The sequence below is a fragment of the Pipistrellus kuhlii genome, unplaced genomic scaffold (genome assembly GCF_014108245.1).
Source record: "Pipistrellus kuhlii isolate mPipKuh1 unplaced genomic scaffold, mPipKuh1.p scaffold_m20_p_10, whole genome shotgun sequence".
Taxonomy (NCBI): domain Eukaryota; kingdom Metazoa; phylum Chordata; class Mammalia; order Chiroptera; family Vespertilionidae; genus Pipistrellus; species Pipistrellus kuhlii.
In genome coordinates this window covers 48532877-48552784 of record NW_023425405.1, presented here as the reverse complement: position 1 = coordinate 48552784, position 19908 = coordinate 48532877, and the positions used below count along the sequence as shown (strand labels likewise).

The following is a 19908-nucleotide window of genomic DNA, read 5'->3' as shown; positions in this document are numbered from 1 at the left end:
ATTGTAGTCGGACCACCAGACTGCAGAAAGGCGCTAATAACTGCCCCTCAGGGGGCAGGAAGGAGGGGCGCAGCAGCTTGAGCGAGGCCAGACAGCCACTGCAGAAGCAGAAAAGCTGTTCTTAGAATCCAAAGGAAAGGAAAGAATTCCAGCCAGGTTATTTAATGGTTTTCAGGTTGTGTGTGTGTGTGAGGAGGGGGTGACAGCACAAATGAAGTTAAAAAAACAGCTACCTATAAGATAATCTGCAAAAGCTGATGGGTTTAAGGTGCAGTAGAAAGCACTAGTTGTATATGGCTTACATTGAGCCCTGCAATTCTCTATCCAGAAAACTTCCCTGCTCGAAAAGCATTCCTAAGAATGCCATAGTATCATTCTTCGTGGCTACTCAACCACTTCGGAAGGATAAAGGCTCTGACAGTTCACCATCCCTTTGGAAGTGCCCGGACCCTCGGGCCGCAGAGGCGTGACTCCAGTGTGGAGGCAGCAAGGAAGCCAGGCACGCCCGCCCCAGCGGCTCTGCCTGTGTGGACTCACCTTCATCAGAGGCAACGGGATCTCTTCCGTCACAAGGCTTATCCCGGGAATTTCCTACAGTGGGGGCAAAGCAGACACACGTGTCAACGGCCATGAGCTCGAGCCCTCGGGAAAGGTCTCCTGCAGGGACAGAAGCCCAGGGCAGCTCCCAGTGTGCTAACCTCTGCTTTAACTAAACCTCGGAGTTTATAAATAACCGTGAGCACAGTCTATCTCTTGCCTCAGGAAGAAAAAGATGCCTTAAAGTTATGATGATGATAATAGTTGGCAGTGTCTCTAAAGGAAAGAAGACGACGAATGAAGAAACAGAGCAAACAGTATATTGTTTGTGTGGTTCCAGCTGCACTACCAGGGTGATAACAAGGGGGCACGTGCCATCCTGGATTCTAAGAACAGCTTTTCTGCTTCTGCAGTGGCTGTCTGGCCTCGCTCTTCCTCCCTCTCCCCCTCTTTCATTTAAATGCACTGCAGTTGGTTCCAACTCGCTAGAAGGAACCAAGATCAATTGGGTCCTCGTATGACTGTCGTAGAGAAGTTTTCTGCGCCTCACCCTCCACCATAATCTCAGAGCTAAGAGGCCCCTATGAAGTTGGCACAACTCTCTCACCATGGCAGGTGTGAAGGATGTGCACTTCATCTCAGGAAGTCCAATGACAGCCTCCTGCTGACAAGTGAGCATGAAAACAGACACTGACATAAGAGGATAAACTTCCCAAATTGCCCTCTATTCACTGAGGCTTTTTTTTTTTTCAAAATGTGTTTCTGTGTGAATTGTGTATTATCAGCCTCTCAATGAGTCAACTCATCTTTCCTTTCAAAAAAAAAAAAAAAAAAGGTACGTAAAACATGAGAATATAATTGAGAAGGTGCTAAGTAGAAATAAAACCTGAGAGTTGGATAGGACTTAAATGTCCCGGGTTTTACTGGGTTTACAAAGGGATTGCAGTGACAGAAATACATTTCTAGAACAGACAGGCAGCTGAGGTCTCCACTGCGAGAATAAAAAGCCTGAGAAAAGAATCCTCTCTGTGCTTCACAACATAGGACACTGCAGAAAAAAGCATTGAAGTGTCGCTACCGCTTTAGGTTATCAATAACACCTTAACATAGGTAGAACAAGGCTAATTGTTTGCATGGGATAATTTAAAGCACCCTATTATTTAGTATCTTTTTAAAAAATCCAATTCAGTTACTTCACTAAAATAATCTGCCTCCATACAGAAGTGTGAAATTAATGTTTTCTGTTGGGCCAAGTGCAGCAATGAGAGCATTTGCAGGTTAGAGAAAGAAAAAAAAATGATCTGCATCATGGCTAAGGAGAAGCATAGATTTTTAAAATTGCAGATAGAAGAGACCTTCAAGGCAACCTACTCTAACCACAAGAACCTTAAAGCAACGTGGTAAACCCTAACATAAGCTTAGTACTCAGGGGGCTGTAATTTGGGGGGGGGGGGGGTTGCATTGTACTTCTTGTAGGATGTCCCTCGATATGGCCACAGCAGCTCCTCAGCTGCACAAAGCCATGAGAGATGCCAAGGTGAAGACTCGCCTGCCAGGCTGATGTGCTCCATTTTAAAGCACAAGCCTGAGAACTACAGGTCCGGTCCCTGCCTGCTTCCAACTCTGAACCTGACAGGGCAGGACAACCAGAGAGAGCGATGGGTGCTGAGCGGAAGAAGCTGGGTTGTGCGTTTCCTGAACGGGTGGTTTACCCTGCACACTTCCTGCCGCATTACCGCAGCGTCTGCACGTATATTCACAAGGGCTCTTGACGGAAACAGGGAGGACCTGTTACAAGCTCACGTCTTCCCCTCACAATTCTGCAGTGAGGCATGGACATCTAATAGCTCTAACAGTGAAAGACACGCCTAATGTGCCTTTCTTCAGGACTATATTTATTTTTTTTTAAATATATTTTATTGATTTTCCACAGAGAAAAAGGGAGAAGGATAGAGCTAGAAACGTCGATGAGAGAGAAACATCGACCAGCTGCCTCCTGCACACCCCCCACTGGGGATGTGCCGGCAACCAATGTACATGCCCTTGACCGGAATAGAACCTGGGACCTTTCAGCCCGCAGACTGACATTCTATCCACTGAGCCAAACCAGTTTGGGCCAGGACTATATTTAAATGGTCTCAGTACAAAATGGAAAGGGTCTCAGGTTATCCTGGTGCATCTTTTCCTAGGTCGAGTTTCAGAATTGAATTTATTTTCCTAAATGCCTTTCTGATCCGAACTCTCTGCCTCAAGAGTAAGCATGCAGCCTGGCATCTGAATAGGAAAGAAGAGAAGGCAGAACCAGGACTTTTTTCAGGGGAAGCCTGTGCGTGCTCTGCACTTGCCCATCCAGCAAAGTGCAGCTCATTGCACCCTGTTCAAGAGAGTTTAGCTCAGCGCCTCCGACTGCACTGACAGGAAGAAAAGGCCCAAGGAGTGAGTTTGCTTAAGGTTACCAACTTACTGATTGTCAAGCTCTAGAGTTACCACACATTTTCCTTGCAAGGTCAGGACGGTGCTAATGTACTAAGTAAAGAGAACCACTCAGATTAACAGCAGTGGCCCGGTGTTCCTTGTTTATGAAACCCCAAGAAACGTTTTAATCTACTCTAGGGGCCAATAAAATTGAAATACCTTTTGAAGATGATTAAGGTGTAGGTCTGTTTGGTAGTGGGAAGAATAACAAATACCCTATGCCTTCTCCTCAGTTCTCTTGTTTTATAAATACCTCTGGCCAACAGCAAGTATTATTTTTCTGCCAGGAAATGCCAGTTCAGTTCCTTATCAGTCAAAATCAAAATGAAATCACAGCCTTAGTCACTGTGACAGGAATGCCCTACAACTGACCCACAACTGTGAGTTAATTTCAATTACATAAGGAACACAACAACTGTAACTTACCGTATTCCAAGTGAGCACTGAAGAATATGGCAAAAGTTTATCCATGTTACTGGTCTCTGGGTATATGCTCCAATATGAAGAAGCTGACCAGGTTTTTGAAAGGAAAAAAAATAGACATGGTTTAATAATCAGGCAGCAGACACTGTAATTTTCAAAAATAAGCAAACCAACAACAGTTTTCATCCTAACCATTATACTTTTGTCTACTGATTAGAATGCTCAGATTCTGCTTTTGACAATGACAATAAATTTGTTAACAATTATTTGACGTCCTGGCTGGTGTGGCTTCGGTGGTTGGAGCATAGGCCTGTGTACCAAAGGGTTGCGCGCGAGTTCTCTTGCTCGCTAGCGTGCGCGCTCTCTCTCTCTCTCTCTCTCTCTCTCTCTCTCTCTCTCTCTCTTCCCTCGCCCCCTTCCTCTCTAAATCAATTTTTTAAAAATAAATAAATAAATAAAAGTAGAAATTGCTTTTAAAAATTAGGCACTTATATTATCCAAATGGCATTATACCACTTTATATCAAACCAGCCAACACAAAATGAATGCTACATTTTATTGGAAAAAAATTACTGATGTGGTTATAGAATCAAAATCATATCTTATATCTCATCAGTCTCCGAAAGCGCCAGCTTCTTACAAAACCACAAAAGAATGAAATTTAATTAGCTTCTGACTACAATAGAGAGGATGGGAAAGCTACGAACCAGCATTTTGACAGGTTATTTCATTATCAGTGTAGTATTGTATTTTCCCTCAGGCAAAAGGGACAAGGATTCAACTTAAAATGTGAACAACACCTACCAATTATAAATTCCTGAATGGGGTCAAAGGAGTAGTAGGCAGAGATGTTCTCAGAAATCCATTGAATAATCTTTAAAAAGTAAGAAGACAATTCTGTTAATATTTAAATCTGCACCCTGACCCCACCACCAAAGAAGTATAAAATGTATATGAATCTTCTATCTATTTTGGAATTGCCTAAGAATATACTTATTTCTACAGTAGACTAGACTAGACAGATAACGGAAGCCTGTGTGGGTAAAACAATATTATAAATGAGATCCTCTTTACATGCCTTTTAAATAAGTGCCCTTGGCTGGAATCCAAATAAACCTTCCTGCACCCAATGTTTGTTTTTGCTAGAGGAGGTCATAGTCTAGCAAGGAGCCAGTGGGAAGAGCTGTCGGGACAAAGTAGTAAACAAACCCACTGAGCTAGAGGCAGCAGAGCTGGGTCTGACTTCTAGCTCAGTAATCAGTACAAACATTGCCAGCACTGTGCTCTCCTCTGAGGGGAGGGATGAGGGATATCCTGTGGTCATCAGCTCTCCATAGTCTCTAAAAACCATCCTTATCTGCTAGACTAGAGGAATAAAGCCCTCATTCTATACGTTAGAATTTACTCTCATGGTTCTATTCCTACCAATAATTTGTTTTTTCCCAAACCTATTCCTGTTAATTGTATTTATTTTCACAACTAAGTAATTAAACAATTACCATAGACAATCGAACCATGGATGCAAATAGTGTTGTTGGGTCCACAAAAGTTGGATGCTTTAGAAAGACTCTAAAACATTTACTAAAAAACTAAGTATAAATGAGATGATTATAAAAGACTGAGGGGGGAAATACCCTATATAAACACATTGCTTTGAAATTATTGCTCTCCTTAGAAAAAAAAAAAAAAAAAAGGAACTAACAGGAATAAGAGACAACACATTACTAGTGTGTATAATGTAAGAAAAATGATTTTGAACTTCAATTAGCTGATAGTCAAATAAAGGGCTTTCATTTACATCAGAAGATAGGTGAATAAATGTACATTTATATGTTTTAGGTTAAAATAAAATGTTTAAGATATCTGTTTTTCAATGAACCAACTACCCATTGGTCCCAATTAAGTCTCCGACTTCACAGGAACAGTAAAATTAAATGTCAGAATGTGTAAAGGTGCTTTGTAAACTATTATGTGAAATTGAAATGTAATTTTCAATAAAAATGTGCCATCAGAGTTTAGTCCATTTGGCAATATACTCCAAATATAGAACAGGTGAAAAAGTAGATATTTGAGAAACTCATTATTTACTAAGCACTTCCTTAGAATGTTACTGATATAGCTAAACACTTATTCACAATATCAAAAAAAAAAACCAAAAACAAAAAAAAGAGGAGTCCGTTGGGATCCATTAAAAAGGAGCACAAGCCGAAACCAGTTTGGCTCAGTGGATAGAGCATCCCCAGTAGGGGTGGTGCAAGAGGCAGCTGATTGATGTTTCTCTCTCATCGAGTTTCTAACTCCCTATCCCTCTCTCTTCCTCTCTGTAGAAAATCAATAAAATATATATTTTTTTAAAAAATTATATAAAAAGGAGCACAAAAGAAAAATATATTCAAGTCAGAATGGAGACATAAACCTTGATCAATTGCTAACAAATAAAAATAGCTTCTGTTCATATTCAACCACTAAATAAATACACCTGATGTTGTCTATTGGCAATTTTCAAACATAAGCTATATCCCCACCTGGGCTTCCAGGAACTCGGGGTCTTGGCCACATGAGAGCACACAGTGCAGCAGGGCCATCTTCTCACAGTCCAGCCGCGTGTCCCACAGGCGCCCTAATAAATAGGACTGGTTGAGGGACGCTCTGTAAAGCTTCCCGGAACACCAATCCAGCATCAGGGACCCTGACAGCAACTGCAGAGGTCCAGGAGGTAGCATATCCATCACTTCATTGTTTCCTGGTCAGAAACAAAAAGATCAGCAAATAAAAGGAACTCTTCTTACCCAAACATAAACATTAAAGTCAACAAATTCAAACGGACCATGTTCTTGAGGGGAAATCATCAGCCGTACCTGTCAAAAAAAGACTGTGGCAGATCAGGTCTGGATGCTGAATGTTAAGCAGATGAAAGAAATGGCCAGGTAAGTAAACAGCCACGTAATAGTCTGTGGAAGAGAAAGACTGAAGTCATCTACAGGTGGTAAGAGCTATACAGGTACAGATAAAGCCCAGGACATCACAGTATTACTATTTTCTTTAAATCTCTAAAACAAAAGCTTTGGTCAATGCGGTAATAAGCTGTCTGCTTGTCGGTACATCTTATCTTACAGCCAGTTCTCATTTATTTCTACCTGCGGCTAATTTTCCTCAGACCTTTCGCTATGGTTACCTTAATTTAATCTATAGTTTTGTTTCTAAGTGAATTATGGCTTTGCACAGTATAATTCTAAATGATCTTTGCAAACAAATTAGAATAGAAAATACTTTTTAAAATAAAAGAGAAAATATTAAGCAAGATGAATTATTCCTTAACCTGAGAAGTTGGGAATAGCTTATAATGAGAATTTCCTTCAAAGTTTCTGCCAGTTTGGGGAAGCTCTAAGATTTCGTTTCCCATGTTTACCCACTCATTATTATCATCATAGTCATGCTTACCACTGCCATCATCGTCATCATTTTGTTTAGAGAATCTTTAAGTTGACATTCATCAAAACAATCTCTGCAGGCATTCTGACGCATTATGAAGTACTAATTTATTTCTTTGCATAGCTCGCTGCCTCTATAGAATGAACACCTTCATGGTCCCTGCACTAGATATTTTCGTACCAAGAACATTTGTATGCAGAAATACCAATATTTTCTCTACTATCTTATCTTAGGAAAACAGAAATGCACATGATTGTAGTGAATTTTATACAGATGAAACATTTAAATTATAAGTGAGCCAACTGGAATCTTATTTTCCAAAAAGCAAATAAATATGTGCTAATCATTTGCATAGAAGGCATTCTATGCAAAGGAAAGGAAAGAGGATGTAAAATGCTAACCAGTCATATGGATCAAGCAATGCTAAATTGCTTAGCACAAATGGTTGCAATAATATAATTATGGCAAACCTTAAGTAGAAAAACATAAATAATAATATAGTAGGGTACAGTGGTAAGGGTTTAGGCATCAAATGACCTCCTGTGGTCAGCAAACTATGGCTCGAGAGCCATATGCGACTCTTTGGCTCCTTGAGTGTGGTTCTTCCACAAAATACCACAGCCTGGGCAAGTCTATTTTGAAGAAGTGGTATTAGAAGAAGTTGTTTAAAAAATTTGGCTCTCAAAAGAAATTTCAATTGTTGTACTGTTGATATTTGGTTCTGTTGACTGATGAGTTTGACGACCACTGCCCTAGGCTAACCAGTCCATGGGGATGGCACTATGTCCCTAGAAGAGGGGGCATTTGGAAATACTGACTATGAAGGTACTTAGGATTGTCACAATCAGTGGGGTGCTGGGGAGTTCCTACTGCCATTTGGTGAGTGGTCTTCAAGAATGTTAAGTCCCTCAGTGTGCAGGACACTCTCACACAAAGAATTACAGTCTCACCAAAAATAACAATAGTGTCTGTGGTAAGCTGGCCTCCAAATGTTCATGTGCTAACCACCAGAGCCTAAAAATATGTTACTTTAAGAGATAAAAGGGACCCTGTAGATGTGGTTAAAGATCTTGAGATGGAGACAGTATCCTGGATTGCCCAATGTAATCATAAATGTTTCCATAAGAGAAAGATTTGACTACAGGAGATCATGTGATGAAATGATGTAGTCACAAGCCAAGAAACTCTAGCCTCTGGATGCTGGAGGGGGCAAAGAAGCCTTTCTTCCCTGGCATCTCCAGAAAGAGCCATTTTTGTCCATATGTTGATTTCAGCTCCTCAAGACTCATTTCAGAATCCTGACCTTCAGAACCGTAAGAGAATGTTTTGTTTGGTTTAAGCCCTAAATTTATGGTGACTGTTTTCAAAAGAAATAAAAGACTATAATAGTGCTCCTGATAAGAGATACAAAAAGAAGCCTGGGCAGTCCAGCTGGTGTAGCTCAGTTGGTTGAGCACTGTCCCATGCACCAGGAGGTCACTGGTTCCATTCCCAGTCAGGGCGCATAATCAAGTGACAGGCTCAGTCCCTGGTACGAAGCCTGCAGGAGGCAACTAATCAATGTTTCTCTCTCTCTCTCCATCTCTCAGAAATCATTAAAAACATTTAAAAAAGAAGAAGCTTGGGTATAAATCTCAGCCTTCTGAGCCTCAATTTGATTGCTATCACCAAGCAAAATTGTTGTAATAGTCAAGATAACTTAAGTAAAACAGCATATAATATTAATTTTTAAATGGACATTTTTTTATTTAGAAACATATTTATTATATAGTGATGCTTAGGAGTTCATTGAAAATTTTCCCAAACTCTATTTTTTAAAATTTCAATCAATATAAGCCCTTTTAACAAAGTGGCAATGTAGGGAAATGCAGGCAATTGATAGCAAAAAGTACATCACTCAAAAAAGCAATATTGCTGTCATAAAAATTATCTCTAGAACAGTTTTAATCAGGTACAATTTTGAGCCTATAAGATATGTTTAAAAAGGAAAGATAATTTATGTAAGATAGCCTATTTTCACTAAGCTCTAGTATTTCTGCCTTCTCCACATTCTGAAGACCACAGATAAAATCATACCTGCTCTTTTCAAGAGTCATTCCCAGGGTAAAAAAAAAAAGGCGGGGGGAGCCCTAGGGGGGTGGAGGGAAAGGATACCTTTGACCTCACAAAATGCTAAGTTGGGGTTTGTTTTGATTTTTTTTTAAAGTGGAAAGTTTTCTGAATCACTCTTTAGATGAGATGCTGATAAGAATCGAGTCCTAGACCCAAGAAATCTTATATTTATCTCTCTTACCACAGGAAATAGTAGCAGCAGGCCTAAGATCATTTCCCACAGGTTCAGAGCTCATAAAATCTGCCACATACTGGCCAACATAGCATAAGATATCTTACCTCCCCAATAGTATCATTCAAAATAAAAATCATTTTATAAACACTCTTATCATTTTGGTTCTCACTTTGCCCAGTTCCTTCACATCACACCTTCTTAAACCTTTGTCATGACAGTAGCTTTTCCATTTTACTTATTTTTTAAATTTTCACTCAAGGATATTTTTCCACTGATTTTTAAAGAGAGTGGAAGGGGGTGTGAGAAACAAAGAAAGAGAAACAGCTATGTGAGACACATCAATTGGTTGCCTTCTGCACACACCCGGTTAGATCAAGCATGCAGCCGAGGTACAAGGTGCCTTTGACCTGAATCAAACCTGGGACCCTTCAGTCCAGGGGCTGACTCTACCTACTGAGCCAAAAGGTAGGGAAGCTCTTCCTTTTTAAATATCATGCCATGTTCCATAGACAGGCAAGGAACAGTTCTGTGCTAACCTGTTTGGGCCCCATATCCCAATTAGCATGGAAAAGCCAGTTTCCCAGTAGAAACAATAACTCCCTTCTTTATTTTCTTCTTCATAGATCCCCTTAATAGAAGTTCCGTTTACCATATTTACTCAGTGAAAAACAACTCACTTAAGCTGATCCATTAATCATTTGTGGGACTTGGAAGCTTTCAGCAATTAGCAACAGGGAATGGACAATTTCCCAAATGCCTCTGTCCTCTCTAGAATCAAGGGCTAACATGATGCATTATTGCTCATAGGCTTTTAGGGTACAGCTCACTCACTGTCATCCTTTTTACACTAACAAAATGGCTTTCATGATTGCTACTGCAAACATGAGCAAGCTCACAGGGTGGGTTTCTTAAAAAAAGAATGCACCCTCACCTCAAGCCCCATGAAGGCGGATGGAGTTGGGGGTGGGTGCTCCCCTAGAAAACCTTCTCCTATCAGATTTCAAAAAGGCCAGTGATGGTCATTGCAAGCCAAGCCCCAAAGAGGCATGAGAAGATGGGATGGACAGAGAAGAAAATGAGATGTAGAGGTTGGGGCATAACATGTACTGGAAGGATGGATCAGAGCAGAGAGGTGCCCCCTCTCTCTCTCACTCACCAAGATTAAGGAAAGTAATGCCCTTTGTCACCTGTGAGTGAGCACTCCCAAGAGCAGCAGTGAAGGTCTTGCTGTACCCTGTGGGGAGAGAACAGGATAAGAAACAAAGAGCTGGAATTCCACCTAAGGCAGTGACTCTCGGTAATGCTCTCCACACTAGTGCCTGTGACACTGATAAAGCAAGCAGCTTTGACTTCTGGACTTCATGGTTCCCATCCTTCTCCCAAAGACAACATTAAGGGTAGATGACCTGAGTGCAGTCACATTCCAGTAGTTGTTCTAGGCTTATTACAGCCTCAGACCTTAACTGGCAGGTTGTGCTGGGAGGGAATGATCCAAAGGAATCTACTTAAGGATCCAAGAGATGGGAGGAAACCAGCTGGTTCGCTGGCCCTGGTGCCTCAAGGCTCACTCCACACTCCTGAAGTCATTAAAACCCTCTGAAACTTCTCTGAGTCATTTCGAAATACCACTTCAAGGTAGACTGGGTTAGGGCCTAACCATTACGCATCTACTAAACTTAGTATTTTAGGCTTCACTCTCCACTTTTCTAACTCTTCTTAATCTCAGAAAAGTTTTATTTAGTGGTTTGTTTATTTTTTGTTTTGTTTTAATATATTTTTATTGATTTCAAAGAGGCAGGGAGAGAAAGAGAGAGAGAGAAACAACAATGATGAGAAGGAATCATTGATCAGCTGCCTCCTGTATGCCCTGTTCTAGGGCTCAAGCCCGCAACCCAGGCATGTACCCTTGACCAGAATCAAACCTGGGAGCTTTCAGTCCGCAGGCCGACATCTATCCATTGGCTGGGGCATATTTACTGGTTTTAATCATTCATCAGTAGAAAAATGTGTGAAAACTTTCCACAACACACCAACCTTAAACTAGTAAAGCATGTATACATGTCTAGTTTTGAAGGTACTTTTATTTTCTTCATTATCAAGTAAGTTATTAAACTTTTTTGCCTTGATCTCTAACTTCTGAAAGAAATATTAGACCCACTTGCAGAATAATAAACTGGTGTGGCCTGGCATAATATTTTTTCAATTTTGGGGGGAGGGGGAATCCGTCTTTAAAATTTTTTAACTTCACCTACAGTATGTACTACATAAAAACCAATGTTTAAGGAACTAAGTAAGCAAAATAAATACTCCTTAGCATGATTCAGACTAAAAATGTTAAAGGACACACTGTGAGCAATGACAGAACTGGAAAAGGTTGCACATTTTACTCCTGCTCCCTCGGCTGGCTGCTGACATATCAATTTTTGGGATAACAGATATGTGAAATGAAATATCTTAGGTTTTAGATCTGTTAAGTTCTGAGATCATGGAAGCTTTTAACTAAAACCTTAGGTATGTTTGTAAGTTAAATCTACCAACATTTTCCAACTAGTAATAACAGAAAAGCAAACAAACACACTTTGGGAAAATATGCCCATTAGGATTGACCTACAGACCTAGAAAAAAGATATAGGGCAGGATGAAAAATATGTGATATATAAAAATATTTAGCTAACTTACTATTCATCAGTGAATTTCTTCAGGAAACGTATTATATAGGTATATTGGTATAAAATGTATCCAATAATACTAAAATCTATCAAATTTGCTACTATTTGGAAAAAGTAATTATGTGAAAGTAAAATACAAAGTAAATGAAAAGTACCTTTATGAAGGTAAAACACTGAATATGTAATTTGTTCCCAAGTATCAAACTTCGGGCTGTAGCACACACATAAACTTCCTAGAAATTAGAAGGTATTTAGTAGAATCATAAACAAAAAGATTCCTAAATCACTTAACCTTACTTATATTCATTTTGATATCTTGTCTCAATTTACCTCCTAGATGATTCCCAAACTCTAGAAATGATGTATAACAAGTTGCTAAGAAATTTCAATTCAACCATTACTCAGCACACACTATAAGCAGTGTGTGAATAGAAACACACTCCTGTGTATGAAATTATGGGAGACTAGAGAAGTTTGCAAAGTTATATGAGATTCTCCTAATACACATGTACAGCCCTATCCTCCAATCCAGCTTGACTTCCAGTCATTGCTAATAGCTAAAGACCCTACTATACAAAACTGTATCTCCTCTTCACAGCAAGTTTCCTGTCTTCTTAGGTACCTAAAATAAGAGGTGAACTAGGCAATCTTATGGAGCAATAAGAGTAAATGTAATATGAGAGCCTCCCCCCGCCCCCTAACCCACCCATATTTGTGTCACTGAGGGCAGAGAGACCTGTACACCTACATTGTCCACCGCTCCAGTACACCCTGTTCTTCCCACCTGTTTCAATGTGTGGGAAACTGTACATCGTCCCTAACAACTGTTGCTATGTGGACAACTAGATGAAGTCCATCGATAATCTACAAATGAGGGAATTATGCTTAAACTGATAGTTCATTCTGATGCTAATGTTTATGTGGTTAACTGAAATAGGAGATTTTCCAGGTGGAAATCAACTTGACAAAGAGTCTAGAAAGTTCTGATCCCCAAGCTAATGTTTAACTAGATATGAGAATTCAATCATTACTCTACCACAATGAACCACCTACTGTTTCCTCTGTGAACTCCACTAATTCCTCTATGAAAGAATCACTGTAGAAAAAAAAGTCCATTTCCCATAAGGTTATTTAAGGATTCTGTTATAATACTTATCATTTGTGACTATATTCAATGACATTTAAGACATTTTATTGTAATAACTTAAACCAAAAAAAAAAATAATAATAACTTTACCAGATTAAAATAATAACAATTCTGTTAGATATAAAATTACTGTTATGGTTACTGAGTAAACAAAGATATAACTTTTCTTCAAAATTACAACAGATTCACTAAGAATAAAAGTAATGCTATACTAAAGCATAAACAAAAATAATAATTATGAGAGTTACAAAAGTCCCATGTAGCACTCTGTACAGGCTTCACCTTAGATCAACTAAATCAGAATCTCCCAGAGTGAGACCCAGACATCAGTATTTTTTAAAATCTGCCCGAGGCAAACTAATTAAATTCTCTGAGCCTCAGTTTCCTCATCTGTCAATAAAATATAGAACCTACTACATATGTGAGAATTAAGTGAGCTAAAGATTAGCTGCTATTATTATTATTATTATTATTATTATTCCAGAATAATTTTGCTTCTATTTATAAGTTGGAGAAAGTCACAGTTTGAAAAAACAAAGCATGCTCTTAATGGTGTCTGCAGAGATGTTTAATAAATATTCATCAATGATGAAGATACCATCTCCAAGTTGGCTAGCCTTCGGGAAGCCATTTGGACAATGAAAGCTATTATGGACAAGGTTTTCCAAGGGAAATTATCTCATTGTAAAAGGCTCTACAAAATGCTAAAACGCAGGCCTAATTCTGGGAACTTGTGAAGGGCAACTCTTACAGGAAGGAAAATTTACACTTTTCGCTTCTCACTACCTCCCAGTAGGTGGTACACACACACACACACACACACACACACACACACACACACACAAAAAAAAAAAAAAAAAAAAAAAACAGCCACTGAGCCTTTTTTCCACCAGATTTGTTCATGTAATCATACTCTCCTCCTCTCATTTTCAGGTATACTTTCCCCCCTTTTTATTTTCTCCATCTGCAATATACAGGTGTTAAGAGACCGAAGATATACACTAACAACTATATGTTAAGCTTTAAAGATGAAACAGGAGAGAAAAACTAGGCTGATTAAATGTGAATCCATCTCCTCTGTTAGAACAATATACAAAAATAATTATTAGAACAATACCCTGTTGAGTATAGCTTATTTTATATAGCTAGCAGATTTATAAAATTACAGTGGAGAAAATAATCTGTTATACAAAAATCCAAATGATCACTTATAGAAAAATGTGGCCATTATATTTCATTTTCAAGATCCATACACTAAACAATGACTATGTTTTGTATAGAACTCAAGTATAGTTGAATAAATTGATGAATGCAACGTTGGTTCTACCTGTACGGTTGGTAAAAACGCACAGAGTCAAGTATTTGGATAACTTCTCTTGATCTTGAAGATAACCACATCCAAAGTTGACAAGTCTAAGAACATAAAAGACAAAAAATTTTGAATGCATTTAAAAATAACTTCCCTTGCAAAGGATAGTAACCACTAAAATATACCTATAGAAGTAGAGGCATGTCCCTGAAAATTTTAAGTATATGCATTCTTTTGTTTTAAAATTCCATAAAAGTTTTTTTAAAAAACACATAGTATATAAATGATGTGGTCTGGGAAACAGAAAAAATTATTTTCAACTTCCATTTTTTTTCTGATTTACAGGATTATATATGTTTCAAAATAAGCACAACTGTACATTTATATATGATGAAATAAAGCTAGTAAAATATTGAATAGTTTGAGATTATTATTGCTCTAATTCAAGAAGACTTTACTTTTTCTGTGCACTGATGGTGTTGTGTCTAGTTTTTCAAAAGTGTTTTGTGTTTTTACTAAAATAGTCTGGGGAGGGGAGGGGGGTCGAAATCACAATTTGTCTAAAAAGGAAAAGAAGTAATGCAATAGATCCAGTTGAGTTACAAGTGGATTGACCTGTGATTTCCTCTTTGATGGCTACCGAAAAGGGATTTTATGTTTGATTTAAAGGTGGTTGGCTCTGACTCATTGACTTCTTTTATTGAATCACACGAAGAAGCGGTACTTCCGTAGATCAAAATAGACAGAGACAGACTGTAGAAATCAATGGCTACAAAAATCAGCACAATTGGCTTTACAAGGAAACACCCTGTGTTCATGCCTGTTTCTATTCCCTATAGAAAACAGAAGGATAAAAGAAGACATGGAATATCTGATTATCCTTTTGTCTGCATACCATAGATTAGGCATGAATATAATCATTCTGCCCTCAAGTATCTATGAAAATTAAGAGAAATCTTTGAACAACTTACTTAAATCCTGAGTCACTTAATGATATGTCCAAAGGTGCTTCAAACTGTCAAAAAGTCAGAAGGAAACAAAAAATGACATTCAGTAACAACAGTGCCGAAGCTGGACACTACTGTGCTCGCCTAATGATGAAAAGCCATTATTGTCTTCAGAGGTTATTCTAAAGTTACAGAGCACAGGAAGTTCATCGGGAATATTTTGGAGCTTACTACAATCACAAGATCCACCTGTATTTATTTCTCAAAAGGGCTTATATTTGGCAAACTTTGTCTCAGACTTGAGTATCATAAATGGATTATATAATAAGCCAACTAAAGGGAATAAACTTTTACAAGACACAGATGACCACAAAAGGAAAGAAGGAATGCATGTCTTTAGCTGGAGCGTGGATGAGTCAAAAATGGGGAGGGAAGAGGGATGCAGGAGGAATAAATGAATTCTTATAATGGTATGATACCAATCTAGACCAATATTAGTTCTCATCAGGAACTAATTGATAAAAATATTTATGGCTCCTCACCCCAAGGCTAGCATTCCAAATAGCTTTTTCAGGAGTCATGCTCGATTTTTACTAATTAAACTTTGCCTCCTCACTGACCTTATTCTCAAATCCTCCAACTTCATGAATCCTTTGGCATCAACGACTTATAACTACTTAAAGCTATTTACTATAGACCACACCTATTACCTTCTACTAATCCCCACTCTTACACGGGGATTTCTTTCATGGGAAGCATTCAGTTGTCAGAAATTTCCTGTGCATATTAATTGCAATTGTTATAGTGTTGAAGCCTTGAGGTGGCAAACCCTATTTTACTTGTTCACACAACTGACAAATAGCATATCAAGAGTGCTAAAAATGCTGTTAATGATAACAATTTTCTTTAAAAAGGGGCGGCAACATTTTTTAAAAATTTCCTCTAGCTCAGTCATTATCTGGACTTACCATTAGGTTAAAGTTCTCATCAGCACAAAACTGGATACATTTTAAGGTACTCCTTGATGTCTAAAAGAGAAAACCAAATAAATGACATTTTATCCCACTAAAACCAACAAAAATACGAGTTAAAAAATAAAAGAGCATGAGAGAAAAAGAAGCAGCCAAGAAGCAAACAGTAATGAAAAGCTTTTCATTCTTTTTAATAAACCATCAATGAAAATGCAATCACTAGTAAATTACAATAGCTAATAGATAATGTCAAAATTCAATTGTACCAATAGAAAGGAGGGCCACCGGACTAGCTTTTACCTTCAGGTCAATGTAGTATAATCTCTGCTCTGCCATATCCCATTGAGCCCAAACAAAATCCTCTGCTATTCTCTGTCGTGGGACATGGTCAGAATTTTTAATCACCTAAAGAGGCAAAAGGATTTTAGAAATAAGTAACTATTTTAAAAAAAAAAAAGAGAGATCTGATATTCATTCTTAATTTGCATATTTTATCTGACTAATACATGTAAATATTTCCACTGTTTATTTTTACAAAAAAAAAAAATAACCCACATACTAGTACATATGACAAGTCTTTTAGAAAAGATGTAAGACATCATTTCATTAGAACACTTTATAATATATTATTTTGCTCTATTCCTAGTTTAACAGACAGATGGTGGTGTTGAAGGCAAGGCCACACCTACCACAGAACTGAACCTGGGACCCTTTGGTAGGCAGGCTGACGCTCTCTCCACTGAGCCAAACCAGTTAGGGCCCCTTTCTATATCTTGTATTAGTTCACATTTTACAATAGCAACATTGTAAGTTGAAAGACAGCATATAAAGAAAATGCTGTTTCCATAATGTTAGCCTGTTTTTTTAATTGATTTTTAGAGAGAAGAAGGGAGAGGGAGTGAGAGGGAAATACTGATTATATGGGGGATGGAACCCACAACCTGGGTATGTGCCCTGAACAGCAACCTTTCGGTGCCCAGGACAACACTCAGCCAACTGAGCCACACTGGCCAGAGCATATTAACCTATCTTCAACAGTCTAGAAATTTCATTCTTCTGGGAGAGGGGGGAGAGAGCAGGTTCTGAAGCAAAAGAGATTTCAAATACTTACCACTCTATTTCCATCTTCTTGGATGACTTGAATATGAAATTGTTCAATATCTTTAAACAAAGAAACAACAGAAAGATCATTTAATGTCCATGAAAAACATGAGTACTACTTTTTCACCTAACCACTTTAAATAATTGTTTTTTATCAATAAGGGAGATTAAACAACTGACTGAAAAATATTATCACAGATAATAATCTCACAATAAAGGTTCAAAACTCAACCTCCCTTTACAGTCTGTTTCAAGTCCAATACTTACCCTGTTCCTCGACATCAACAATGCACACATAAATCTTTCTGCTCCCCTGAGTTCCCTCAACAAGCATTTGCCTCCCCTATACCATCGGTCTTACGTGGAACTAATAGAGCTTATTTGTTAGGGCTTACTTGCAGTTTCCAAATACCAAACGCCTGTTTGTATAATATGAAAATATCAAATAGAAACGTCATAGAAGATATCTGGGGAGGCTTTTTTGTAGGGAGCAACGTCACATGAACAAAACTAAGCATTTTTGGGTCAAGGTGGAGATGACCCTTTCTCTCGGTTAAGCAATTTAGATTCATTCATCAGACTTACCTCCTGCCAGTTCTAGTTACAAAAGTCTGAGACAGACAGTTGGGCAACAGCCCTTCTACAGGAGTCCCAGGTCTCCAAGGGACATTAAGGGTCCTCAGAGCCTCAACACTGGTGAGTGGACCTCTAGAAGATTCAGTCGTGGCCCATACTCGAATAGGAGAGTCCACACATGAAGTCCCATACGCCACCTAAGGATGCACTTACATTTCTCTTCTGAAATCAGTAACAGGTGGTGCTCTGGAAAGGGATGACTGTCCAAATGTGGGCAGAGAAACTGCAAAAAAAAAAAAAAAAAAATCAATCAAAACCATGAGCAACTACCTTGCTTACAACTATCTCAAAAGGTGTATTTGATCGCTATATTGCTACATTCCAGAGAAGGGGCTAGGAACCACAGAACAGTGTAGGCGAGTCACACATGTAGGCACACACACGTTACAGATGGAAGCCAGCAGGAAAGTGGAACACTTTCAGGAGCTCAGTTTTCCAGGGGCAAATTGACTGCAGGTCTAATGTAATTCATTTATGTTTTTAATATGTTTTATTGATTTTTTTACAGAGAGGAAGAGAGAGGGATAGAGAGTTAGAAACATCGATGAGAGAGAAACATTGATCAGCTACCTCCTACTGGGGATGTGCCTGCAACCAAGGTACATGCCTTTGACCGGAATTGAACCTAGGTCCTTTCAGTCCAAAGGCCGACGCTCTATCTACTGAGCCAAACCAGTTAGGTCTAACGTAATTCATTTAAATGGTAAGGCTAAAGGGTAAGCTATCTCTAGAGATGGGGCTTCCTACTTGAAAAATGTGATTCTGAAGTCAATCAGAAACAATGTTAACATTTGTACAGAAAGCTCTGTTACGCATGGCACAAAATAAGAGCAATCAATACATTGGTTGTGCAACCAAACCCTAGTATTTAATTAGAAAGCTAAGTAAACGTACTCTCCGTTACAACCTCAAGTCCCACATCCAACAGACAAAGCACAACACAGCCAGGGACTTTCCAAGAAAGGGCAGTGAGTCACTATGTGGCATGTGGTGGAGGACTTGCAAGCCTCAAAGAATGACTGCCCCTGGAAAGGAAAGGGGGGCAATCCTACTCCTCCGCCTCAGTGCTCTCCCGTATGTGACAAGCAGGCAGCCAGAAACCCATGGCCTGACGCTGTCGAATGTGGTCTGAGGGAGCACTGGTCATGGGATAACACTCCAGTGACTTAATTATTTCATTATCAAAAGGTTCACTATCGATATAAATCAGCAGGCTTGTCTTATTACATGAACGCTTACTAGAGAAGACCCACCAGTGAATTTCCCTTTCTCCCTCCAAACTGGAAAGCATACCGAAAGAACACAACCTCTAAGGTCCCTATCATATAGTTGGCAACCTCTCTACAGACTAGGAACATTTTTGTCAAAATATGTTACCTGGTGTCCTAACTTTTCACAATGACAAATTGGCAATAGAAATGGCCCATTTTTTTAAAATTATCTGTAGTCCAGTTTCCCTTTTAGAATTGAAAAACGAAACATTAACTATATACCGTTCTTCATAGCAATAACTTCAAAATTATAAAATAGATAGCAGATGTAGAACTCAGCTACAAAAATAACACAGAACTTCATTTTCTCCTGATGTGTGAAACAGTGTACAAGGAGCAAGGTACTTTGAGGCCTCGGGAGAGGAGAAGCACAGATGAGGGACACCACGTGGGTAACGGAAGAGTAGATGCTCAGTGTCTCAACACCAGGAGGTGCTCCCACCGAAGATGGCCGGGCTCCCCTGGAACCCCCGAGGTGGCCGGGGCATGCTCGCTTCGGACTGTGACCCGGACGAAGGTGCTGGGGGCTTCTAACCCTCTGCCGGGTCCTTGTGTGGCAATCAGTGAGAAAAAGGTTTTCAAAGTCCCACTTAGGTATTGGTTGTTTTTCTTTCTTTTATGAAGCAACCCTAGAGCAAGGCCTAGAAGCCAGAATATAAATCAACGGGCTTCAGACACAGCTCTACAAAAACCCGGAAGGTTT

At 39.0% G+C, this 19908-nt stretch overlaps 1 protein-coding gene across 1 annotated transcript in view; it reads right to left on the bottom strand.

Annotated features, from left to right (window-relative positions):
- The window catches only part of LOC118714378 (gamma-secretase activating protein), a 64825-nt gene that overhangs the window by 27558 nt on the left and 17359 nt on the right, over positions 1–19908 (bottom strand). Inside the window, exons 7-19 of the mRNA XM_036429637.2 lie at positions 18088–18157; positions 17309–17358; positions 16498–16602; positions 16195–16254; positions 15251–15294; positions 14298–14383; positions 11979–12056; positions 10311–10388; positions 6294–6386; positions 5961–6178; positions 4240–4309; positions 3439–3521; positions 538–591 (exon numbers count right to left, since the gene is read on the bottom strand). Of these exons, the coding sequence (XP_036285530.1) occupies positions 538–591; positions 3439–3521; positions 4240–4309; positions 5961–6178; positions 6294–6386; positions 10311–10388; positions 11979–12056; positions 14298–14383; positions 15251–15294; positions 16195–16254; positions 16498–16602; positions 17309–17358; positions 18088–18157 (1089 nt within the window). The remainder of the gene's footprint in view (positions 1–537; positions 592–3438; positions 3522–4239; positions 4310–5960; positions 6179–6293; positions 6387–10310; positions 10389–11978; positions 12057–14297; positions 14384–15250; positions 15295–16194; positions 16255–16497; positions 16603–17308; positions 17359–18087; positions 18158–19908) is intronic.